Below are 24,959 nucleotides of genomic sequence, written 5' to 3' on the forward strand. Positions count from 1 at the left end.
GAAAATGGTGAAAGTAATAGTCCAAATGCCAGCCCAAACCGCAAAAACATGAAAAGAGAATTGTTTATTGGAGTGCTTGCATGCGCAACATATGGAGTTTGACACAGGCTGCTATGATGACACGAGCCAGAAGATGGCACGGCAAATAAGAAAGTTCCAAATTCTGTAGAGTACCTTAAAGGGAAAGCACACATGCCAACCTTTCGACAGTGTAAGTGCATTCAAAACAAAAAAAGATAATTGCCTTGTGCGCCCATCAATCAATCCCAAACAGGATCTTGGAAAATGTGGGGGAAAATTCCACTGTCATATTGCAAGTTTACGGCGTTCGTGTCCCCAATTTCGGTAACTGACAGTCTGGCGGCGATCTTGCTCTAAATCGTCCCAGATGGGGTTGTACGAAGTTGGAGGGTGCTTGCTTTATTGTTGCTCACAACTTAATGTTTGTTTTTGGGTTTGAGTCCAGGGGGGGTCGCGTGGACCAACATGTTGGGTCAAAGCGTGCGTCTCCAGCCAGTGGCCATCCAGAGCCTGTCGGAATTGGAGCGAGCAAGACTCCAGCAAGTGGCCTTGTTTCACCTGGATCAGAGGGAGCTCCATTTTAAGATCAGCATTCCTAAAGGTAAGACTTCATTCTTTGTGTTTATGTTGACAGTCCCAGGAAAATTTTGTATAAGGCAGGGATGTCAAACTCAGTTTGGCTTTGAGGCTGGATCCAAACTTTCTGTTCTGAGGTGGGCCGGCTCGGTAAATGGATGTCCACTCCAATTTTCTAGCTTTGTTTTTCAATATTATGCTTTATCATTCAGCCTACATTTGTATCCTACCCTACATATTATAAAAACAGAGGGCAAGGGATCCTTTCTAAACACAACACATTTATTCACAAACAATCGGGCAAAAATATTTTTGTTTGTCATTGAATGTTACTGCGTAAGTAGTTTATTTTAACAGTTGAGTGGATCCACTTTAACACCCGAACCAACTCACCACGCTTTACAAACTCAACACGGGTCTCTGGCGGCCGTAGAGAGCGTTTGATAGAAATGACCTAGAGCAGCGATCGGGAACCTTTTTGACCCAAAGTTGTGTCCTATTTTGATTTTAAAATAACACTTAAAATTAGTCTCTCTCCTGCAGTCACGTAAAGAGTTTTGAGGCTCATTTTGACTGTCATTTTTGTCCTAAATAATGGTTTCAAAACAAGATGCAAGCAAGAGTTCTTTTATAAAAATGACACAAAATAAAATGAGGATACTGACGTATTTACCTTCAGCGCGGACGGTTCTAGGCAGAGGGAAGGAATTGTGTGCGCTGTATGCAAAGTTTCGCCCATCCTACCGCTTACCCAATCAAATTGCTCGAGGTGCTTGGGAGGCGTTTTTGGGGTGTTTACAGTTTTTTCTGTTAGTTTTAATCATAAAGCATCTCAACATTAAACATACATTGTCTAATGAGTTTCCATAGAATATTTCTTCAGCATGGTACAGCGAAAACAGGGTCTGTTGATGTGACACTCTGACTGTAAACTGAAGTTGAGACTGTGCCCTATAAATAATAGCTCAAATCCATTATAATTTCAGTGCTGTTTTGCCTTCGCATGTATGATACTTGACTCCGCGGTATCAGAGTTCCTAGGATTTTTGTTTTGATAAAAAAGGTATGTTACCTTTTTTTTAAACATTGCATAATTACAAACAAAATTGGCATACAAGTTTGAGCTTTGCAGAGATATTTTTGTCTGCAGATATACAGACAGAAAAATCAGAAGATATGTAAATAATTAAAACAAGTAAAATAATAAAAATGACCGTTTTAACTCTTTACAAGGGACAGATTCTTGAGCATATATTATTTTCATATTGGAAATGTTTATCATATTCCAAAATTTGTACCAAAAACTAATTTGTAGATAATATTTTTATAAGTGCAGATTATCTTATCTTATCTTATCTTATCTTACATTGCATTTTTGCAGGTGTATATCATACATTTCTATGTAGTTTTGCTTATTTTCAAGTTAGTTGAAAATTGAAAAATTGAAGATTGAAAGTTAATTGTTTTTTTAAAATTGTTTGATACTACAAAATATTATGTTGTTTCGTGCACTATTTTTCCATCCGTCCAAAATGTCAATATTTGAATAAAGAGGAGGTAATTAAAAATGTATTTAAAAAAATACGATTCATTGATTATTTGAAAACATTGAAAAAATAATTGACCGAAACGGAAAAGAATCGTTGGTTGCAGCCCTACTTTTGAGCCTGTTGCTTTCTCTAATAGCATTCTAGCATGGTGTTTGTTGACTGTGGTAATCAGGCAATGTACTGTATGTATGCAAGCCAACCCTTGTTTCATTTCATCGGTAAAAGTTTTACTGTTGCTGGTTTTACTTGATTCTAAAGACATCAAAACCGCTGCTGTCATGTCAGCCTATGGGAGGAAGAAAGGGTAGGACGTTTTGGCAGAACATCGGACATCTAAGAAGCAGATCCATCCCACGTCCTGTATGTTTGACATCCCTGGTTAAGGCAATCACGGGCCTCAGCATGGAACCAATTTGGGAGGGAGATTTCTCTGAGGATGTATACTTCATCCCGGGAGGGAGAAAGAAAACAAACGAAAAAAAGCACAAAATGAACGAACGGAGGGGTGGGGGGCATTCAGTGTTTGACTGTACATTCAATAATCAATTTTCCGCTTCTTTCCTCCGAATAACTCACATTATTCATAACTTTCAAAAAAGGGGCCAACTTCTGCGCATTTTTTCTAAATTATGTGAAATGAATAACATGTGATACAAAATTTTCGGAGGTCACTCAGGTGAATTGGTTAAGCCTTGACCGTTGAGAGAGACTATACGTTTGTTGGCCTTCTTGCTTTTGTGCTCATTATGCTCATAAAATACTCATTCGCTTTTTACCCAGTGAACACGCAATATTATTTCAACTTTAGATTGTGCTTTGCAACAAAACTGTTACAAATTCAGTAATTAATTACTTCCATCATTTGAGTTAGCATTGGGCCCTGCATTTTTCAATGGAATGTTCATACAATCAGGTAGTTTAAACGAAAAACATTCGCTACAATTCTTTTTCCTGTTAAAGCTAGCCTAACCAGTCATAACTGAAAATATGCTAGGCTTAGAATTTGAATAGGAGACAGTAAGGATCTAATTGTTCCAGTTTGAATTTACAGGCTACAGTCTGATGACAAACAATTGAAATGTAAGGGCATTGCGTAATGTGCAATTCATGGAGCATTTATTTAGTTATTTTTTTTATATTTGCCCTTTTTTGTATATAGTGTATTTCTATATATTGTAGGGGGTCTCGCCCAGGGAGCAGTTTAGTGTAGAACCGCCACCGAGTTTGCGCTTGTGTGATTGTGTCTCCTACGAGACTTTTTAAGCTGCTTTTCTTAGCCTCATCTCGCTCGGTCTGGGACTTTCTCAGGACAATTGGCTGCTTCAATAAGGGAAAAAAAGGACACTGCTGATGCCTGAATGCCAAAAGATTTCTGGGTTATTCAGTCAATCGTGTAGCACTAGAAGTTAAAACTGCACAATGTTTAAAAATGCCAAATGTTGTCACACGTGCGCCACAGAGCATTTCGAAACAAACAAAAATTAGGCCAGAGGTGACAGACAGGCCAAGACCATAAAGTGTTTTCTGAAATAAAAATATCTTAAGCAATAGTTCTAAAAGACATATGCAGCCGATGCTTGGCCCTATACACGGTTTCTTAAACATACTGTGTGTGCTTCCTAATAGACACATAGTTATTTCCTTAAATTTAACTTTTCAAACATTAAAGCTGCTTATACTCGAGTTAATGCTTTACTTTTGATAGGTAAAGCCTTAAAGATACCTCAACTTTTGATTCGAAGATTAAAATCTGTTGACCTCATAAATTGAAGCTTTAAAGCTGCTTGAACTCTTGAATTTTAGATTCAATTTTATTTTAACTCTTGTGTCAGAATACAATTTTAAACCATTAACTTTTGACAGTTAAAGATTTAATGCTACTCAACTTTCAAGTTAAAGCTTTAACTTTTTATATTCAAACTTTTAAACATGCTTAAACTTTTGTGTTAAACATTTAAATATATTTAACTCATGAGTTAAAGCTTTAAAGCTGCTTCAACTTTTGAATTTTAACTCAGTCAGAATAAAAACATTGAAGCCTAAACCTTTGACAGTTAAGGTTTTAAGCTTTTTTGACCCTCAATTTTAAGCTTTAGAGATGTTTAGCTTTCGAGTTAATGCTTTAACGAATTTTTGCACACGTGTTAAAGCGTTAAGGCAACTTATATTCTTGAGTTTAAAATAACTTTTTGGAGTTAAATTATGAAAGATACTTCAATCCTTGAGTTAAAGCGTTAAATATATTTAACTATTGGGTTGAAGCTTCAAAGCTGCTTCTACTCATAATGTTTTTATTTACTAGTAGTTTAATGCTTCACTCAAAGTAAAAAGATTTAATGCATTAATACCTATATTTGCAAAATAATTTAAGCTTCTAAGCTATTTATACTCTCAAGTTAACGCTTTAAAGGCAATCAAATCTCTAGTTAAAGCTTTACATCTTTGGAGGTAAAGCGTTAAAGATACTTCAACTGTCAAGTTAAAGCTTTAGATCTATTTAACCTTTGGAGTTAAAGCTTTACAGCAGCTTAAAAAGTGAATTTTAGAATTAATACTGTTTGAATCAGTCAAAGTAAAAACTTTAAAACTTTAACTTTCGATGGTTAAAAGTTTGAAGCTGTTTTAACTCTTGACTTAAAGCTTCTCGAGTTAAAGTTTTAACGCTTCAAGGACACTTCAACTCTTGATTTAAAACTGCATCAACCCATGGATTTTAGATTTAAAGATCTTTTAACTATGAAGTTTTAACTTTTGAAAGTTAAAGGATTTGGAGCTGCTTGGATTCTCAAGTAAAGCTTTAAAGATGTTCAACGTTTGAGTTAATGACTAGTAAGACAAAAGTTCAAGATTCAAAGCAACTTATTCTCTTGAGTAAACAATTTAAACCTACCCAAAGCTTGAGTTTAAGCTTTAACTTCTAAAAGGTAAACATGCGTGGTCTTGGTTTTCTTAGATGCACGGATGAAAATAGTGAAAGTAAAAATGGGACTGTTCAAAAAAAGAGTCTATTCGAGCAAGTCTAAGATTGTCACATACTTGCACACGCAACAAAAGGAGCTGCAATGATTATTTCAGCCAGAAGATGGCCTCAGTGAGTAGAATTTTTTAGAATAACATACATCAGCTTTATAAATGCTTCAATTTGTGAATTTTAGATTTAATGCTGTTTTTACTCTTCAATCAGAGTAAAAACTTTAAAGCTTTAGCTTTTCACAGTTTAACCTGCTTTGACTCTCAAGTTAAAGCTATAAACTTACTTTTTCAGTAAAAGCTTTAAAACTATTTAGAACTAGATCAATCTTAACTTGAAGGTTTTCAGCTGTTTAAATTCTTGATTCGAGGTTGGTTCAAATTTTGATTTTTACACTTGTTGACTATGTGACTTTTTCCCATTATGCGTTAACATTAGCATCGTGATAGCAAATAGAATGACTGAAAAGAATATAACAGCTTGAAGCCTATTTTGCAACTTTGACCCATAAAATAGCCCACGACTAAAAGTTGGGTCAGTTCTTCTCATTTTCGAAGGATGGTGAGCTTATCGAGCTTTTAAATTAAAATAAGTGTGCCCTGGCTCAGAAAAGTGTGTAAAACACTGCTTAAAGTGACTGCTTCATTTATTTGGCTTTGTGCTGTCAGCTGTCAACTTTTTTAACATAGCAAACTCACCATCTTTGCTCGTCTCCCTCCGCGCTTGCAGTGAAGTGCTACGTATGCTTTGACAAACTTCCTCGTAATAGCTTTCTGGAGAAGACTTTTGTTTGTCTTCAAACCACGTCTCTCTTTGTCTGTCACCTTTAATAATTTTTCATGGGGTCACTCTACGGCCTGCTATATTTCGTGTCTACACTTTATAATTAATGCTCTGTGCCAATGAAAACACCACTGCACCCTGGTGCAGTGGTGGTGCAATTTCAATTCATTCTTGTAAAATAAAATAAAAAAGTTATCTCAAGTGAAACGAGGCTGCGCCCCCCTACAGAGGGGCCTGTCCCAACATCTGTTATATTTTAGGGACGGGGGTCACATTTTCCCCTGAGCAAGTTATGGGAGTCTTTTCGTTCCCTTTCCTTAAGCAAGCTTGATAGGTCACGTCTCTTGCAACGCCTCCTTTTTTGATTTCCTGCAACATTTTGAGCTGCCAAGCTTGTTTGTCAAGACTTAAGGCTGCTGGCGAGCTACATGGAATTCTCTGTCATCACTCGAGAGGCATTTACCCGTTTTTGCCAGTTCTCATGCTCCTTTTGTTCCGTCTGTGCCGACTTTCTGCTAATCTAATTCACAAAACGTGTTGGGTTTGTTATTGATAAACAGTATTTAGTTACAGTTACTAGTAACTTAATTTAAAAAGTAATTCTGTTTACCCCCAGATTACTGACACCCAAAAGTAGCGCGTTACTCTGAAAGCAACTACCATATTTTTCAGACGATAGTCTCTCCGGCGTATAAGTCACACTAGCCAAAAAATGCATAATTAAGATGGACAATATATATAAATGGCAGCCGTATTGTAAGTTGAATTTTTAGGAGAAATGTATTTCATTGAACCCAACACCACATAAATACATGCCATCTTGAAAGGCAATTTAAAAATAAGATAAAATAGAGAGCCTGGTATGCTAACGTTACATGTACTTGCATATCTTGGAAACGCTCGTCAGTAACGACGTAACATATTAAGAGTAATCCATATAACGCAAGCATAAAGGACACGCATACCAAACTATAGCTTTACTCCAAATCCCTAAAACAAATAAAATACTAATCTTTTGTGTCATTTTTACCAATAGACAACTTTTCCACCTCAAGAGGGAGACAAGAAGCCGATTCCTCTATCCGCTTCCAAAAATGTTGCTACGGTAAAATCAAAGAAGAAACACCGTGTTTTTTGCTACAACAATCCCATTTGGACTTAAATCCTGATTGTCTCTGTCACTGGGAGCAGACGACAGACGACAAATTCTGTGCTCATGTTTGCCCTTTAGATTCTGTTTTTCCTGCACAAGCCACGCACCTTCCCCATGCGCTGCCTCCCATTCGCTACTGGAAATACACAATCAAATATGCATGACTTTGTTGTGTTCCTACTCATATGTACCTCATATGTAGCAACCTTGGGTGTCCTGAAAGGTGCTTCAAAATACAATGTATTATCATTATTATTATTATTATTATTATTATAAACTGACCCTTAGTGTTTTATTTTACGCTTGTATATTCAGCGAGTATGCCATCTTTTTTGTATTTTACCGCTATTGCGTAAGCAAGAGATTATAATCATGCAGACCCCTCACTCTTGTTGGAAGGACATGTCTGTTGACAATAGTCAAAAAATGAATTATTTGTTAACCATTTCTATTTTTGATTTTGTCGACAATGTAGACTTATCGTTGCAGCCCTACCAATGTCAATGGCATCCTTTCTTGCAAAAATAAAATTGGGCAATTTCCTGCAGCACACCAGACAATGTTTGAAGAAGGGTTCGTAAGGGTGCTTAACATCCTTGAAAATGCTTGGATTTGTTGTGTTTTCAAGGTCAGGAAAATATTTGTATTTTGGGTGAAGTGCTTGAAAATGCTTGAAATTATTTCCTATTTCGTGTTTCTCGGCAGTCTGACTCGACAGACCGAGCTTTGAAAATAAAGAAACATTTACAAAGTGCGTAAAAAATGACGCCAATGGTGGCCCCAGTCCTCGTTATCAAGTTTTCATGTGAAGCGTTACTGCCACGTACTGTTGCATCCAAGAGGACAGTTTTATCAGACTAGTAGATCAGGAGGTAGAGCGCTCGTCTTGGGATGAAGATGTCATAGGTTCGATTCCCGGCTCCTCCGTGCTGAATGTCGAAGTGTCCTTGGGCAAGACACTGAATCCCTAATGCCCCTGATAGCAGGTAGTTACCTTGCATTGCTGATGCTGCTATCGGTTAGTTAGTGAGAAAAGGGAAAAATGTAAAACGCTTTGGGGGGGTCTTCATTGACTTGAAAAGCGCTATATAAATGCAGACATTTCCATATACAGTGGGGAGAATATTTTCGTGAGGAGAAATTTAGCATCATGGTACTCTGTGCTTGAGACAGCACTACTGTAACTGTATTCAGTTGCACTTTGAATGTAATATAAACATTTGTACTTCATAGGTATTATAAACATGGCCACCAAGCTAATATTGCTGGCTGATTGAGGATTGTATGTTACATCATGAGCAAAGGAAAAACGGTTAGAAATCAGAGTTGTAAATAATGATCTGGTCTTGATAAGTAACGAAGTACGCATCATATAACGACATTTGTGTCACAGGATTCTATTAGTAACGTGCAGTGTTGGGAATAACACAATTATAAATTATGACATTTTAAATAAGGCCGTTATGTAACCGCGGAAATATCACGCGTGTAGTCGAGGTTTTCTTCCATTGTATGATGAAAATGTCAAAAGTAAGTAAAGGACTGCTTTAAATTCAGTCCAAATGCCAACCCAAACCCCCAAAATGATGAAAAAAGAGTTTATTTGAGCACATCTAGAAATTTCTCACACTTGCACGTGCAACAAAAGGAGCTGCAATAATGATTTCAGCCAGAAGATGGCGTAAGCAAGTAGAACATTTTTGAAGTTCCATACCCCACCTTTAAAGTTTTTGATAACAACACTCGAGTGTTCGAAATGTGTGACATTCAATTTTGTACCTCAATCCACAGAAATTCGCAAACGCCGAAAATCTCTACGCAGGAGGTTCGACTCGTTTTCCAAGGAAAAAAAAGAGAGAGGTGAGTTGAACGAAGGTCACCAAAAGGTGGACCTATTGAGTAAATTTTGGCAGAAAATAAATAAACTCTTTTAGGACAAAATCGAGGATGCTTTGCTTTTTTTACATTGTAGTAGGTAGTTGTGTGTGGAAGACCGATCCTGCCATATGTAGAAAAATGTTTAAATATATACCTACCGTTACTGATGGTCAAAAGCAGTGCGTTATGTAGTTTTTTTTCTGCGTGCGTTTACGTACGTTTTTGTGTGTGTTCATGTCAGTTTCTATCTGTGGTGTTTCTGTACATTTGTGTGTCTTTCTGTACGTTTTTGTGCGTTTTGACTTGTTTATGTACATACTGTGTGTTAAGTCAAGTCATGTTTATTTGTAGCCCTAAATCAAAAAGAGTCTCAAAGGGCTGAACAGACCACAGATTTTTGCAAACCACAGTCTATTATTACACCATCCCCTGATCTAAAATTTACATGAGGGCAAGGAAAAACTCAAAAACCTCAACATGAGGAAAATGAAGAAACCTTGAGAAAGGACCGCACATGAGGTAATACCCCTTCCAGTATGACCAGGCTGCAATGGATGTTGCAATAACAAATAATACACGGATATTGTAAACATAAAATATAGGTTATCCATATGCTATAGAATAGAAGTGTGTCTTAAGCCTAGATTTAAACAGTTCCACTGAGGTTGCAGATTGAATATAACTGTTTATTTTGTTGCACTTCGGGTGTAGGATAAATCTGTTGCTGGCGAGGTGCCATTAATATTACAAGAATCTATCACACTGAACCAACTATTGGTCCGAAAATTTTAAATTCTTTGACGTACAACTTCTTCTTAAAGTAACGAGAATAGTTACTTTCCCTGGTAACTTTTTACTTTTACTCTTGACTAAGTCAGTTACTAACTCAGTTACTTTTTTGGGCAGAAGTAGTGAGTAACTATAACTAACTACTTTTTTAAAGTAATGTGCCCAACACTGCCTAAAAATATATGCCATATAGATAAATCAACAGGTCATTAAATCAAGTAATACTTATATGTGTCACATAAATGCAATTTATTCGTGTATTTATACATTTCTCATTTATTTATGTTGGTATTCATTTTGTTGTGCATGTTTCCGTGTGTTTTGTCATTTAATTTGTCTCATTTGTTTCATGTAGTTTGTCATTTATTTTGCCATATCTTTGGTCAAAACAAAATGTTATGCAAATGAGGGGTGGGTCAAACTGGCTGAGCTTTTCACCTATTGGTCCATCGACGAGAGCGCCGAACAGCTGCAATGCCTATTTTCCCTCAGTTAGCAGTCCTTCAACCAATAGGTGAATAACTCAGCCTATTTGAAACGCCCCCTCATTTGAATAAAACTTTGCTGTGAGAAAATACACAACACATGACAAAATAAATGAATAAGTAAATGCATATATATATAATATAATGTGTTTATCTATTTATATGACATATGTTTGTAGGTATTTTTTAATTAAAAAATGTATAGAAGAGCAGTTTCAGCGATAGACTCCTGTCACTGTCTTGTACTACGGACAGACTGAAGAGATCTTTTCTTCCTCATGCCATGAGGCTCTTTAACTCTACCCGGCAGAGTAAAAGCCCACAGTAAACCACACCACCTACATTGCATATTACTGAATCTTATTGCACTATGTATTATGTGTAGCACTATTTAGTTATTCTATATAACACTCTACAGTGGGCATTTGCACGTCACACTGGGTATTTGTATATTGTATTCTTTTTGCTTTATTATTGTATTGTTCTCAGCGAAGGGATGCTGCTGGAAATGTGAATTTCCCTTCGGGGATGAATAAAGTATCTATATATCTATCTATCTATTTACTTATGTAGGATCAGTCCCCCATAGTTATGGCCCTCCCAGTTGCATTTTTGACCGACTTTTACTACTATGTTCAATTTTCTTTTTTTAAAAAAAAACAAATATTGATTCAATTTTAGGCATATTGCAGTATTCTTTAATGACTACTATTTGCAAAGCTTGTCTTTAAAGCATAACACGTGCCGCCTCTTAGCCTGGCAGACTTAACCCTGTTGACCAAAACCTGGTACATCGGGATCTGGCCTGCGACTCCTACTAGCCCCGCCCATTTTCCCACAGCCTCTTTAGCCGAGATAAGCACGTTAAGTTTGTAAGCTAGGTCAGTGTTTCTGTCTTTTTTTTTTTTAAACCTTAAACCACAAATCAAAATGAAAAGGATAATGTATTCTAAATACCGACATGTTTGATAATTGAAATATTCATAAATAAAAAAATATACATATAGATAAAAACATAAATCCAAACTTATTTATATATCCCAATTTGCGTCGTCTGTGTGAGTTCGTAAGTGGCTTATAGGCTCCGAAATAGCTGAAACGATTTTCGTGACAATTTTCACAGTTGTACTTTAGGCCTCTGGGAGTGTTTTAGCTAGGTTTCTTGTCAAGTTACTCTGGATAAATACCAACAAAATAAAAAAACATCTGCTTTTGTGTACAAGCAGCTCTGGAGCTGCATGCGGTCATTCGACTCTTTGGCACTCGCAAGTGGCGCCCTGGCGTTTAACAAAACCCGTCCCCAACAACCTCACCCAAGTGGAATGCCTGGCAACGCTAAGCTCGCCAACGCGTGGGCATTATGCTTGTAAATGAATCAATAAAAACAAGTTAATACATACATTATAAAACAAATGATAATAACAAACACAAAAAAAATACATTCAAAATAAATAAACAAAATATGAAGAAAAAGATAATTATTTCATATATAAATAAACAAGACTTATTTCAAGGCAATGTTGTTGTTCTAACCCAGGGGTCTCAAACTTGCCGGCCCCAGTAGGATAGTTTGATTTTGGGCAGAAGTAGTGAGTAGTAGCTCAGGAGGTAGAGCGATCGTCTTAGGATTAAGGGATCCCAGTTCGAATCCCGGCTTGTCCGTGTTACATGCCGAAGTGTCCTTGGGTAAGACACTGAACCCCCAATAAGCAGGTTAGCGCCTTACATGGCTGCACGGATCACGGCCGCTATTGGGAAATGTGAAGCACAATGTAAAGCGCTTTGGGAAGTCATTGACTTGAAAAGCGCTATATAAATGCAGATCATTTCATTTCATTTCATTACATTTCTTACCCTGCAGTGCATGAACAATGCCTCTCTTGTTGTTTACGATTGTGATAATGAGATTTATCACAATTACATTGTGACCTGTACATTTTTGCCTGAAGCTGAAGCTTTCCATCAACCTTCTCAACAATAAAATCAATTAACAAAAGAACAACCCCCCGAAAAACAGAGGTAGATTAACACCACGAACCAGAAATGTCCCAGGAAACAAACAGGATGCCCGTGTTGTTTACAAACAAGCGGCTTTGCGGCCATTGTTGTCGGGTGCCAAAAAGCGTGGCTAGACGTAAGACGGTGAGCGTCGGGGTCAGAAGGGAGATTAAAACGGGCCGCCGACGGCCTCTATAAACTGACCTCGGTTAAGAGCTTCTTTTAGTGACGTAAAGAAAGAAGTATTCTGTATTCTATATATACAAGACCATAAGTCTGCCAAACTCAAGTCAAAACACAGAGAAGAATATTGTGAAATGGGTCAAATATAAATATTTCAAGGTAAAATGTTAGAGGTTGGAATTGGTTAAGATAAAATGGTATCAAAACATACAGTGCCGTCACCAAGTATTTGACCCCTTCCCGTTGAATGTGTTTTTTGCTTATTTATCACTCACAAAGGTTTCGGATCATCAAAATATTTTAATATAACACAAAGACAACCTAAGTAAATACAAAATGTGGTTTAGAGATGTGCAGCAGCACAACGATCTGAAACACACCAGCAAGTCCACCTCTGATTGGCTCAAAAGAGTTCGGGTTCTGAAGTGACTAAGTCAAAGTGAGTTATAGCTCAATGAGATGCTGTGGGGGTGATCTTAAACGGGTAGCTCATGCTAGAAAACCCCCGGGGGCCACTATTTTAGAACCACTGTTTTATCCCAGCTCACCTGATATGTTTTTGAATCAATTTATCAGAATTGGCCCCCAAGGCGTTCGGCATCCCGCTTTCGCAGGTGATCGCCAATGACCGGGCCTTCAAGCGCCATCAAGACGCCGTGAAGGAGAGCCGACGAGACTGTTTGGAACTGGAGGCCAGCATCCTGCGCTTCCGAACCCAGAAGTGTCAACCGCTTTCCGGGGCCAATTACCCTTCTCCCCCTGCTAACTCTGTGGCCCTTGGTTCGGAAGTCATCGGGAGAGGACGGAGACGGGTGAGTCCTTACTCGTTAGAGCTGGGTGTTTCTGGAGAGGATCTTCACCCAAAACTATTTTATGGGTCTACCTCCCTTTCTCCCTGTTCTAGGGTGGCCTGTCAGTGGACTCCATCTCAGACCTGGTGGAAAGTCAGTCCCGCCTGTTGGAGGCACTGCAGCTCTCCCACCCAGCCGAGCTGGAGCTGAAAAAGACCGGGGGTGGCTCATCAGAGGGGAGGAGCCAATCCCGGTTGAGCCTTAATCCCATCTACCCTCAGGTGCCGCGCGTTCTTGAGCGCTGCTGCAGCCACATTGAAGGCCATGGTTAGAAAAATGTCTCCCCCCTCAATTTTTATTTGTAGTTAGTGATGAGCATTGCCTCACACTATTTCTTCCATAGGTTCACTACAGTAATCGTTTGCTCCAGACTTAACCAGTATGCCTTTGTACCGGGTAAAGCCTGGTTTCCGTTTGAGGAGCTTGGCCCAAAACGAGGCCTCGTTTTCACAGTCACATGACACTACTTACCCACGCAATTCGAAACGGGGCTTTATTTCCCAAGCCCACTTTCCTCAACAGTAGCTTCAAAAGCCACGGGTCATTTAGTTCATCATAATTCTTAGTTCCGCTGATTTAATTCCTTCACCAGGTCTCCAGACCGTGGGTATCTTCCGAGTCGGGAGCTCCAAGAAGAGGGTGCGACAGGTGACAGCTCACTTTCCTGGTGCTCCTGTCGAATGCTGATGATACTAATTGTCCTGTCTTTTGCATCTCGCAGCTGAGGGAGGACTTTGACTCAGGTGTGGATGTTCAGCTGGACGAGGAGCATAGTGTCCACGATGTGGCAGCCTTGCTCAAAGAGTTTTTAAGGGACATGCCGGACCCCCTGCTAACCAGAGAACTCTACGCTGCCTTCCTGCATACCAACTGTACGCACCGCACCAAAGGCGTAGCTTTAGTCTTGGTATTGGTGCAGACCAAATTATATTGTGCCACAAATTATATGCCGTGTATACTCGCATAAAATCCTTAATGACATATAAGCAGTGTTACGTTCTTGGAACACAATTAGTTTTCTAGGTGACAAGTACTGTAAGGTGTTAATAAATTTGCGACTCAAACGAGGTGGGTTTTTCCGCTTCAAAAACAGTTCGCAAATGTCTATGCCATCTAATCGGTACCTGTTTCCCCTTCACTCAGAATAAATGAATTAACCCTTAGTCAGCTAGCATTATATCGCTACTCACGTCAACAAGGCAGAGTTAGCATGTTTATATCACCCTACCCTTTATATTACTCAACGGTGGCACCATCTCAAACAAAGTAAACTAATTTATCCATACTTATATTCTCTCTAACATATAAACTTGCATCTGAGCTGTATTGGCAATTATAGAATAAAATAATGAAATCAGGCAGCACGGCGGCGCAGTGGTTAGCGCATGTGCGGCACAGTTCATGTCTTGGGAACCTCCTGCGTGGGTTCAAATCCAGCTCCAGACTTCCTGTGCGGAGTTTGTATGTTCTCCCCGTGCTTGCGTGGGTTTCCTCCGGGCACTCCGCTTTCCTCCCACATTCTAAAAACATGCATTTCAGGTGAATTGGCCGGTCCAAATTGTCCCTAGGTGTGAATGAGCGAGTGAGTTGTCTGTCCCAGTGTGCCCTGCGATTGGCTGGCAACCAGTTCAGGGTGTCCCCTGCCCACTGCCCGATGATTGCTGGGATGGGCTCCAGCACCCCCGCGACCCTACTGAGGATAAGCGGTGCAGCTAATGAGATGAGATGAGATAATGAAATCAGTGGGGTCAGCTTAAATGTATAAATTTGGTTGTGTGTCACAAGTAGCTGAATGGTCGGATGCACATGTGGAGTGGGCGTCCGAAAACGCTCACGAAACCATTGGAAGCATGTTTGGGAGTGGCAAAAAACTAAAGAATTATATAAGCCTTATAAAGAAGACAAGACATACTGCATAAATATATATATTTTTCCATTGGAAAATGTTAAAAATATTAGTGTCATGTTTGTCCCACTACTAGATTCATGAATTTTTTCAATATCAAACATTATTAAATGAAGCGCCAAGGAGCCACTAAGGAGCGCCGAAGAGCCATATGCAGCTCCAGTGAGGCTTGTTGCTGACCCTCACGTTGGTCATATGCACGGAGCTTCAGCAGAAAACGTGAAATTACCCTTTCTCCGCTGCTCAGTGAACGAGACATTCATCAATCAATCTTTATTAGGTGATCTGCTGAGGTGGGTAGTTTAAAACTTTACTCAAGTCAAAGTACTGGTACTTCAGAATAATATGACTCAAGTTGAAGTAAGAATTAGTCGTCTAAATTATTACTTGAGTAAGAATAAAAAGTGCTTGGTGAAAACACTCAAGTACTGAGTATGTATCATTTATTGTTTTTTTTTTGAACAACCATTCATTTAGATCCACAAATCATCAAAGTCCAGCCAATCAACAATAAGTTGTACTTAAGTTTAAAACAGATTAAAATAAGGCCGCGATTGATGTGGATGGATGGTGTTAAGAGTGCACTGCAGGAAAGAAGTCTAAATATAGTGGATGCTAGTGCTCTTGTTGGGGATGGAATGAGTGGAAAGGTGTTGTAAAAGGATAGTGGGATGTTTCAACGTGTTCTAAGGGATGGGCAGAGCACCCATATGATCCGGCAAGGGTAAACCAGTGAAAGCTGTTGGGCCCTGCTGTTGAACAGAAAAGTGTTTGTTGTGTCACCCTGACCAGAGTGACATGGCCGCTTTCTTGTGTCCCGTTTCATCTGGAGGGACGAAAGCATGACCGTCTTGGGTGCCGAGGTGCTTAACTTGTCTGGGTGTTTGGGCATTTGGGTTAGCCATGGTCCAAAAAAATTTCTGTGTATTTTTTGCTCCTTTTTCCCTTTTTTCATTTTCTTTGTTTTTGTTTGTCTTGCTGTCGGTCACCCCTCTCGAGGGATATGACCAGGGTAGATAGAAAGATCAATAGATAGATAGAAAAATAATCATGGTAAATATAATAATAACTAAACAACAATAATTTGATACCTGTATAAATCAAATACATAATTTAAGCACAGGTAGCACATTTAAGGCCCGAGTGCTTTTTTTTAACAGGCTCTGCAGGCAGAACAACAAGCTAGCCCCGGGGTCGTCAACCCAAAATGTTGAAAGAACCATATTGGATCAAAAACTGATAACACATTTGTCAGGAACTGCAAGAAGTTAAAAGCCTTATATAAGCCTAATAATGAACACAACACATGCTGTATGTATTTATATTAGCCTATTATCAAAATGACTATGGTGGATGCAGCACATGCTGTGGGGAATGATTCACTATGTGTCTACTCTGTTGTAGGATACCGCCTCAAGTTTAACCTCGTTACTATATTAATGAATAACGGAATGTTCAATTGCTTGGATACAATTAAATAAATGCAATAAAGATATCTAATTTCTAATGTCATTTCCATTTTGACGATTGGAAACAGCAAAATCTTATCGGGGCAACAAAAAGTGTGCAATAAAATGCAGCATGCAGCAATAAAAATAAAATATCAACCTTATTAGTACAGTCTAAGTTTGATTTCTGTGCAATTATTTTGCATTTTTTTCCTCTGGGCTCCATGGTGGATCAAACACACACATGCCAGTTTGCAACCTGTCTGTCTTGTAACACTGCCCCTTTAAAAGGGGAGGGGCATAGGATGCACAGCTTGCCATTCACACAGGTTACACGGTACTCAGAGAATAAAACAAACAGAATGCACGCATTTTTGTGGAGGCGATTTAAGTAACGGGTTCAATGTCGCGGAGTAAGAGTACGGTTTCTTCATCACAAATCTAGCCAAGTAAAAGTAAAAAGTATAGTGATTTAAAATTACTACTAGAAACACAAAATGTTCCAAAACTTACTCAAGTAAATGAAATAGTGTATGTAACCCGTTACTACCCACCTCAGATGATCAAATAACATTAGTGGGGGAAAACATTGATTGCTCGACATTGGTGGGGACACCTTCCCTCCGTCCATGCCAAAACTGCTCCTTTGCTTGGCATGCATACTGACCAATGTCATTACTGGGTAATTTTCCTTTTTCTGTGGTCCAGATCTTCAAGGAACCGAGCAGCTCCTTTATCTGCAGCACCTGCTCTTCCTGCTACCGCCCTGCAACTGCGACACCCTCCTCCGCCTCCTCACTTTCCTACACACGGTGCACAGTTTTGCTCAGGACAGCGTCGACAACAACCACGAAGAGGTCAGCCGAATGCAAATCCTTTCTTGTTATTGTTCACAGATACCTTAACCGCCAGGGTCATTGGGGCATCACTTCCTGTGGTGTGTCTTGGGCAAGTACAGCCTGGCGGCACCCATCCCTCCCCAGGCCTGTTTTTCTTTGGGGGGTAGGGAATTGCTCCCCCATATGAAGATACAGTGCCATGAAAAAGTTCTCCTCCTCTTTCCGATTTGTTTGTTTTCGTTTTTTTAACTCACAAAGGTTTCAGGACATCCAGTCTTAATATCACACAGAGACAAACCAATGAAATGTAAAATGCTTTTTTGATACCTTTTTATTAAAGCGCAAAAAAAAAAAAAAAAATCAAAACCTATCTGGCCCCATGTTAAAAAGTAACTGCCCCCTGAACCTTACAGTAAGTTGGGCCGCCTTTGGCAGCAATAACAAAACCAAACATTTACCATAATTGGTAATGCGTCTTTCAAAATGCTGTGAATTAGGTTTGGCCCATTCTTCTTTGCAAAATAGTTATACATTTGCCATATTAGGGGGTTTTCTATCATTGACTGCCTGTTTAAAGTCAAACCACAGCATCTCAAGTAGATTTGAATCCAGACTTTGATTTGGCCACTATAGAACCTTCATTTTGTTTTGTTTTTTGAGACATCCAGAGGGGGGGGCTCCCTGGTGTGTTTCGGATCGTTGTTCTGCTGCATGATCCGAGAGCGCTTGAGTTTAAGGGCATGTACTGATGGATGGATGTTATCAATCAGGATCTTCTGGTAAACACCAGAATTCATCATTTCATCAACTACAGAAAGTTGTTCTGATCCTGGGGCAGCAATGCTGTCCAGTTAAGGTCAGTGTTCATGTCTCCACTATAGGAAAGACACTAGCCATAAATAGCATCCATGGAAAAGTTCCTCGGCGAAAACCACTGCTGTCACAAAATAACACATAGAATCGTCTCACATTTACCAAAAAAGTGTCTTGTGTCTCCTCAAGACTTTAAGGGAAACATTCTGTGGACGGATGAGTCAAAAATTTAACTTTTTGGAAGGTGCGCAGTGTTACATCTGCTGTAAAAAAATGGCAGAAGGATTGACAAAAAGAAGATGAAGCCAACAGTGAAGTATTGTGGTAGCAGTGTGATGGTCCAGGGCTGCTTTGTTGCTTCGGGACCATGACTACTTTCTGTGGTCAACAGAATAATGGATTCTGGTGTTAAACAGAAGATCCCGAATGAGAACTTCCAGCTATCAGTTTGTGCCCTCAGACTCAAGGGCTCTTGGATCATGCAGCAGGAGATTGTTCTGAAACACACGAGCAAGTCCACCTCTGAATGGCTCAAATGAATACAAAATGAAAGTTCTGGAGTGGCCAAGTCAAAGTCCAGATTTAAATCAAATTGAGATGTTCCGCAGTGACCTTAAACAGGCAGTTCATGCTAAAAAACCCTCCAATAAGGCATACTTGAAACCATTTTGCAATGAAGAGTGGGCCAAATTTCTTCCACAGCGTTGTGAAAGACTCATTACCAATTATTGTAAAAGTTTGCTGTTTTGCAGTCAAAGGTGGCCCAACTTGCTTTTAGGTTCAGGGGGCAATTACTTTTTCACATAGTGCCATATAGGTGCCAGTCAACTAAAACCGGCTGCAGTCGGTCCTAATGTTACAATCCTGCAAATAACATGATTTTGGGTAATTTTTTATCCCTGACAGATTCCCGGTAACAAGATGACGGCCGCTAACCTGGCGGTCATCTTTGGGCCCAACCTCCTCCAAAGGGAACGAGGCGGGGGAGCCAGTCCACAGGCCATGGGCATGGAGGACAGCACCGCCATCATTAACGTAACTCTGGTGCTCATGCTGAACTACACAAAGCTTTTTATGGTGAATCATTTCTTCCAGAATAGTTTGATCAAAGTCATGTATTTCTTATCATCTGTATAGATCGAGTCATGTTCAGAGGTGATAGTAACGGGTCACATTTACTCCGTTATATTTACTTCAGTTAGTTTTGGGACATTTTATTGACAGGAAAGGTTGAGGCAGAGAGACAAAGAAGAATAATGACATATAGAAAATAGAGAGACAAAAAGGAAATCTTTGAATTGACATTGCAAGAATTTAGTACGGTATGTGTGGTGATGAGGCGACTTCAGTTTTTTTTTTTTTTGCAAAATGTGGTCTTTCAAGCATGTCAACGCCTGGATCGGCCAGCCGGCAGAGATGGGAAGCTGCGTCGTTGCGGTCATGAACTTTTGTATTTTACAGGCTTGAGGTGTCAGTGTCATGCACTTTCTGGACAAATTTCAAAAAATTACCAATTGTTTTCTTTTACTAATGTTAACTATGTTTTGTGTACTGTTACCCAATGCTAAATCTATTGCACCCTGGTCATCCTGAGAGGGGGATTACCACTTGTGAGGCCCCTTCTCAAGGTTTCTCATTTTCCTCGTGCTGAGGTTTTCCTTGCCAGCATGTTGGTTTAAGATCAGGGGATGGTGCAATTGTAACCTGTGCATTCCTTAAAGACATTTTGTGATTAAGGCCTATACAAATAAATGTGACTTGACTTTCGGGGCCAAAGCTACTCACAGAATCGAAACGCCTCAGTGCACTTTGATGTCACCGTAGCAACATCCTGGCTGACCCGATCATAATGGTTAATATTGTAGGCCCAACTTGGACGAAATTCAGGTTGGGCTATGGCTTAAGACCTTACCTCTAGTTCCACAAAAGCACTCTATTATGGTCACTTAGGTGTCTGCCGAGCTACAACAGGAGGTCCTGGTGAGCCTAATCCAAACTGACCCCGACATCATCGACTATCTGCTCCGCCGCAAACTCAGGTGAGGACGATCCCCATTCTGATTCCAGTCTTCCGAACGTGATCCTAAACCTCCTCGACTCCGCAGCGGCAGTCACATGTCCTGGGAGAGCAGCGCCAGCTCTGCTGGCCGCCGGTACACCGGAGCATCTTTGGACTCTGCGGGAGCGTCCAGCGGGAGTCCATCCCCGATGGAGTCTCGCTCGTCTCTCCAGGGCGGCCTAAGCAGCGAGGTCTTCCTCAGCGTGCTCAACATGAACCAGAGAAGGAAACAGCATGACAGATATGGTACAGTAATCGCGGGCTGTATTGCAGTTTACTCACGGTTTTGCTATTTTACTTCTGCTTCCTAAATGGATGAACAGCCCCTTTTCTACCTGTGCCTGCCTATCCGCCCAAAAAATTGCAATGTAAGCTGTATACATACATCAAACAGGTTGTTGAACCATGCGTGAATCTTTTTCAATTTTGAGTTTCTCTAAAAGCCATCATGTCAACAAAACACTCTACAGCAGTGCTTCTAAATTATTTTCTGTTACGTAATACCCCCGCACCCCCCAAGATCGATCTTTTTCTTAAGTAATCACGTGATATTGGTGGGGACAAAACAAAAACTGCTAGATACTGATGGTAAAACGTCACTTCTGTCCATGCCAAATCAACGCCATCTTATATTTCAAGTTTTTACATTTTATTACAACACTAATATGTTTACCACTAAGAAATACATAGTGGTCGAGCTCAGAAGTAGATACAATTATAACTATGCCTTGTTTTCTTAAACATTGTCTCTGAATGTTTCCGCCCTGCTAATTCCGAACAAACATTTTACAAAAAAAGATAAATTTTAAAAAATGTTCTATTCATAAACCCAAATATATATACTATATAAAGTTAACATCATAATCTAATAATAATAATTCTAGATCATTATACTTTAGACCTCTGCATGTGTCTTTAGCAATTTTTTGTGTCAAGGCAACACCAATAAAATCAATAAACATCTGCTTTCATGAGGTCTGTATTTGTAGGGTTTTTTAACACCCTGGTCAGATTGGCAATTGTAGCTCCCAACCTCAAACCACTCCAAGCAGCCAAATTCAATTTTCTATGCAGGGCTAGTTTGTTGGTAAATTAATGTTTCTACTTAGCGGGTTTTGACTATTGCGACACCTTTTTGGAACACAACCCTTGCAAAAAATGACGACATATTTGCCCTTGCAAACAAAGTCAAGGTGTTTCATAGAGTTCTGTCTGCCGACAGGAGAAGTCCGGACTGGAAAATCCATCAAGCACATGCGGCAGTTTCATTCCCACCACAACCTGCTCAGTTTGGCCCAGCCTACCTTGTGCGGACGTTCTGTGGCCCCCACTTCGGACTCTGGTAGCGTTTGGGTCAAGCAGGCGTCTTCCGAGGAAGGCAAGACCAGCTTCTGGGACTTCTTCACTGGGAAAAGCTCAGGATCCGAAACCTTAGTGTGATGATAATGATTGCTTCGTAGGTGGGCTGTGTCGTACCATGGTGCAATAGGTATTGACCCTTTGCATGTGACATCACTTTGCCTTCCCCAGCAGAATGAGGGCATTGACGAAGGGCAGAAGCACACTATCAGTCATCATTAGAATGAGAATTTCAGTTGAAACAAATATAAATAATTACAATAGAAGAATATAACCCCAACTTTCTATGATCGTGATTTATTGCTGTGTGGTGGGCTGTGTGAAATGGCATGGTTATAAGCCTGATTTGTTATTTTATCGTATCCTTTTTGATGACGACAGAACACGGCGATGTTTATCCGCAATCAGACGGACAGACTGGTGTTGTGCCGAGGCACAACACTGGCAGTCCTCTAAGTATTCCAGGAATTTTCAGCAAGCAATTTTTACAAAGTACGTTTGCTGTATTGCCGAGCAATTTTATCTCAAGTAGGTACGAGTGAAAGCCACTCAATACAGCTGCTAACGAGGTTAGCTAGTGCTACTGTAACTGAGTGTGTCTAATGTCTGCTGTGGATTGGCCTCTTCAAAATGACCATAAATTAGACAATTTGAGCAGCTTTCGGTTAATATGTTTCAGATTTGGTGGCACCCTGGATACACATAGGATCATACACAGCTAATGATAGTGTCCTACTGTAACAAGTGGATGCGTAAACAGATTTATTGCGATTAACTAGCGATTCAAAACAGAAATCTTCCGAATGTCACATGTATTTAAAACTGTTATGTGCTTTACCATAAAGCTTATTGCACCAAAATAAACTGTCAAATTACCATCGGATAAAATGGGGGCAATTGTTCAGAGCATAAAGCGTCATTTCGCCAAAGTCAGAGAAACTTTTCAAAGTCAAAGCCAACATTTCAACCTTCCCAAAACTTCTATACAAAGGTGCAGATGGCCCCATGCTTTACTGTTTTATTACATTCCAACCCAAAATAAGATACAAAATTTTAGTGCGTTTGATCCGCCATGGAGCCCCAAAGGTAAAAAGTGTAACATTTTTCGGCACAACACTGATAAGAGCTGGTAAGCATCCAGACTTTTATATCAGCGCCAGTGTATGGGGATATTCCATTTACAATATAGTGGTACAGATTGTGTTAGATATGGTTAGATATGTGAATGTCAGGGGGAAGAATGTTCGGATCGGTAACTATCCCTGCAAAAGCTATCCTCAGTTTGGCTAAATACTGCTCTTTCTTCTTTCTGACTAAGTGAGCCACCTCATCTGACATCTAATTGTAGTTTGGCTAGTCATTGCCAATGGTTTTGACTAGTATAGTTTTTAATTGTTTCTCGTTTACTGGCCTCACCCACAGGGAGTACTGTTTACTACGGTTTACTGCCGTCCGTCATGGTGTCAACACGTGGTTAGGTCACGTGTGTGCAAATGGTCAATACAAAAAGGGCACGACACTGTAAAGCACAGGAGTGAAACTCATGACCTGACGACCAAATCTGGCCACATCAGTTTGAGTATTAAGCATAGGAGACAAATATGTCTAACATGATGTGTACATAGCCTACTGTTTGTTTTTACAAAAAATATTTTTGAATGATATGAAAAAGTACTATTTTAAGTTGTTTCCATAATATTGAATAAAGTGTCCATGTACAGTTAATATGACCCAATTGTATCAGACATTTTGTTAAAAGGTACATTTTAAAAAACCCTCAGTAATATAGAAAAACATTAATACATTTCAGTATTACTACAAAATATAAACACATAATCTTACATTAAAATAATACTTCAAACGAGGAAAAAAAAACATCTTTCATACCCATATGATGGGCGCGTTACTAAAAAAACAAAGTAGCAATTAGTTAGATATTAGTTACTTCAATTAAAATGTAACTCAGTTACCCCACAGAATACTAACACCAACAATAACATGTTACTGTTACAGTAACTATCTAGTTACAAATGAGTTTCTACTCAAGTAGAAGCGGACCCCCTGAAATGCTTTAAAATTAACACACCATAAATTAAATAGCAGTAAATGTGTACACCAAACTTTAGATTGCACAATGCGCAAGCCAATCTTGAGAGCTTGCAAATGAGAACTTAGCTAAGACATTCCATATCAATTTTGCCTCTGGGCTTCAAACCACTCACAGACCTGCACCTCCGTTCCTCGGTACTGTCCCAAGACATTTTCTTTTTTAGATCAGTATTCCCCCAAATATAATTCCAGAATATGTTTAACATTTTATTGGAGTAAAAACAAACTTGAAATTAAGAAAACCACTTGGAATCGCCAAGGTCAAACAAAAATGTTCATTTTTCTTAATTTAGGAAGACATTTCTTTAAAAATCAAAATTAATATTAATACTGTATATACCAGAGCTATTTTTTAGCACATTTTATTTTACTGTGATAAATTTGATTTGATAAAATGTATAAAATAAGAATAATTTCAGAGCCTGTGTCCTATATCAACTAATACACCATCTTTAACTGGTCTCCCTTCCGCAATTACTTTAAAGGCTCTTTTTGACCTTCATTTTTTTTTCTTTAATAAATCAGGGTTTTAAAACAAGGTCCAAGCAGAGTTTTGTAAATATGTCACAAAATACTGCAAAAGAGGATAATGACGAAAAGTACTTTTACGGCGCTGGGCAGTGAGAAGTGCGCTACGGCCACGTCTACCGCTCACCCAATCAAATTGCTCTGTGTGCTTGGCTGGCGTTTCTAGGTGCTTACTTTTTCTTCAATGGGTTTTCATCACAAAGTGTCTCAACAGTGAACCTAAATTAATAAACAAGCTTTCACGTAAAGCATTATTTATATATTTCGTGACAGCCAGCCAAAACTGGGTCTGTTGGTCTAACACCTTGACTGTAAACTGAAGATGGAAGTATGCTCTTCATATACCGGACCGAACCGCACATCTATTAGCTCTACTTTGTGCGCACTAGTCTCAGCTCTTCGCTTATCAGGATTGGAACACTGTAGAGGAATTTTTCGTCTTTTTGTCTCCGAGCCATATGTACCTATGAAAGCACCCATGTCTGGCTCGCGAGCCATATGTACCTTTGAAAACACTCATATAGCAAGCAATAGGTCCCTGACCTCTGCACAAGCTTCTACAAACTGAGCATGCAAATAAAACAAGAGGGTAAGCAGATTGAGTAATTTTAAAACACGAAAAAGAGGAATTTTATCCCTGAAGAAAATACTCATCCCACT

General features: G+C 39.4%; 1 protein-coding gene across 3 annotated transcripts in view; it reads left to right on the top strand.

The window, feature by feature from the left end:
* arhgap36 (Rho GTPase activating protein 36) overlaps positions 1 to 23,387 on the top strand; it is a 31,907-nt gene extending 8,520 nt beyond the window's left edge. For 2 of the 3 annotated variants that reach the window (XM_088348377.1, XM_088348378.1), the window contains exons 2-12: positions 467 to 622; positions 8,846 to 8,914; positions 12,964 to 13,199; positions 13,292 to 13,505; positions 13,831 to 13,886; positions 13,960 to 14,110; positions 17,301 to 17,449; positions 19,151 to 19,321; positions 20,195 to 20,283; positions 20,350 to 20,549; positions 21,526 to 23,387. In XM_088348377.1, coding sequence (XP_088204503.1) covers positions 467 to 622; positions 8,846 to 8,914; positions 12,964 to 13,199; positions 13,292 to 13,505; positions 13,831 to 13,886; positions 13,960 to 14,110; positions 17,301 to 17,449; positions 19,151 to 19,321; positions 20,195 to 20,283; positions 20,350 to 20,549; positions 21,526 to 21,743 — 1,709 coding nt within the window. In that variant the 3' untranslated portion in view covers positions 21,744 to 23,387. Of the gene's footprint in view, positions 1 to 461; positions 623 to 8,845; positions 8,915 to 12,963; positions 13,200 to 13,291; positions 13,506 to 13,830; positions 13,887 to 13,959; positions 14,111 to 17,300; positions 17,450 to 19,150; positions 19,322 to 20,194; positions 20,284 to 20,349; positions 20,550 to 21,525 lie in introns of all 3 variants that reach the window. The other variant, XM_088348379.1, reaches the window with a different exon arrangement.
* The last annotated feature ends 1,572 nt before the right edge of the window (positions 23,388 to 24,959 follow it).

The sequence above is a fragment of the Urocampus carinirostris genome, chromosome 11 (assembly GCF_059441175.1).
Source record: "Urocampus carinirostris isolate Australia breed hairy pipefish chromosome 11, RoL_Ucar_1.0, whole genome shotgun sequence".
Lineage (NCBI taxonomy): Eukaryota > Metazoa > Chordata > Actinopteri > Syngnathiformes > Syngnathidae > Urocampus > Urocampus carinirostris.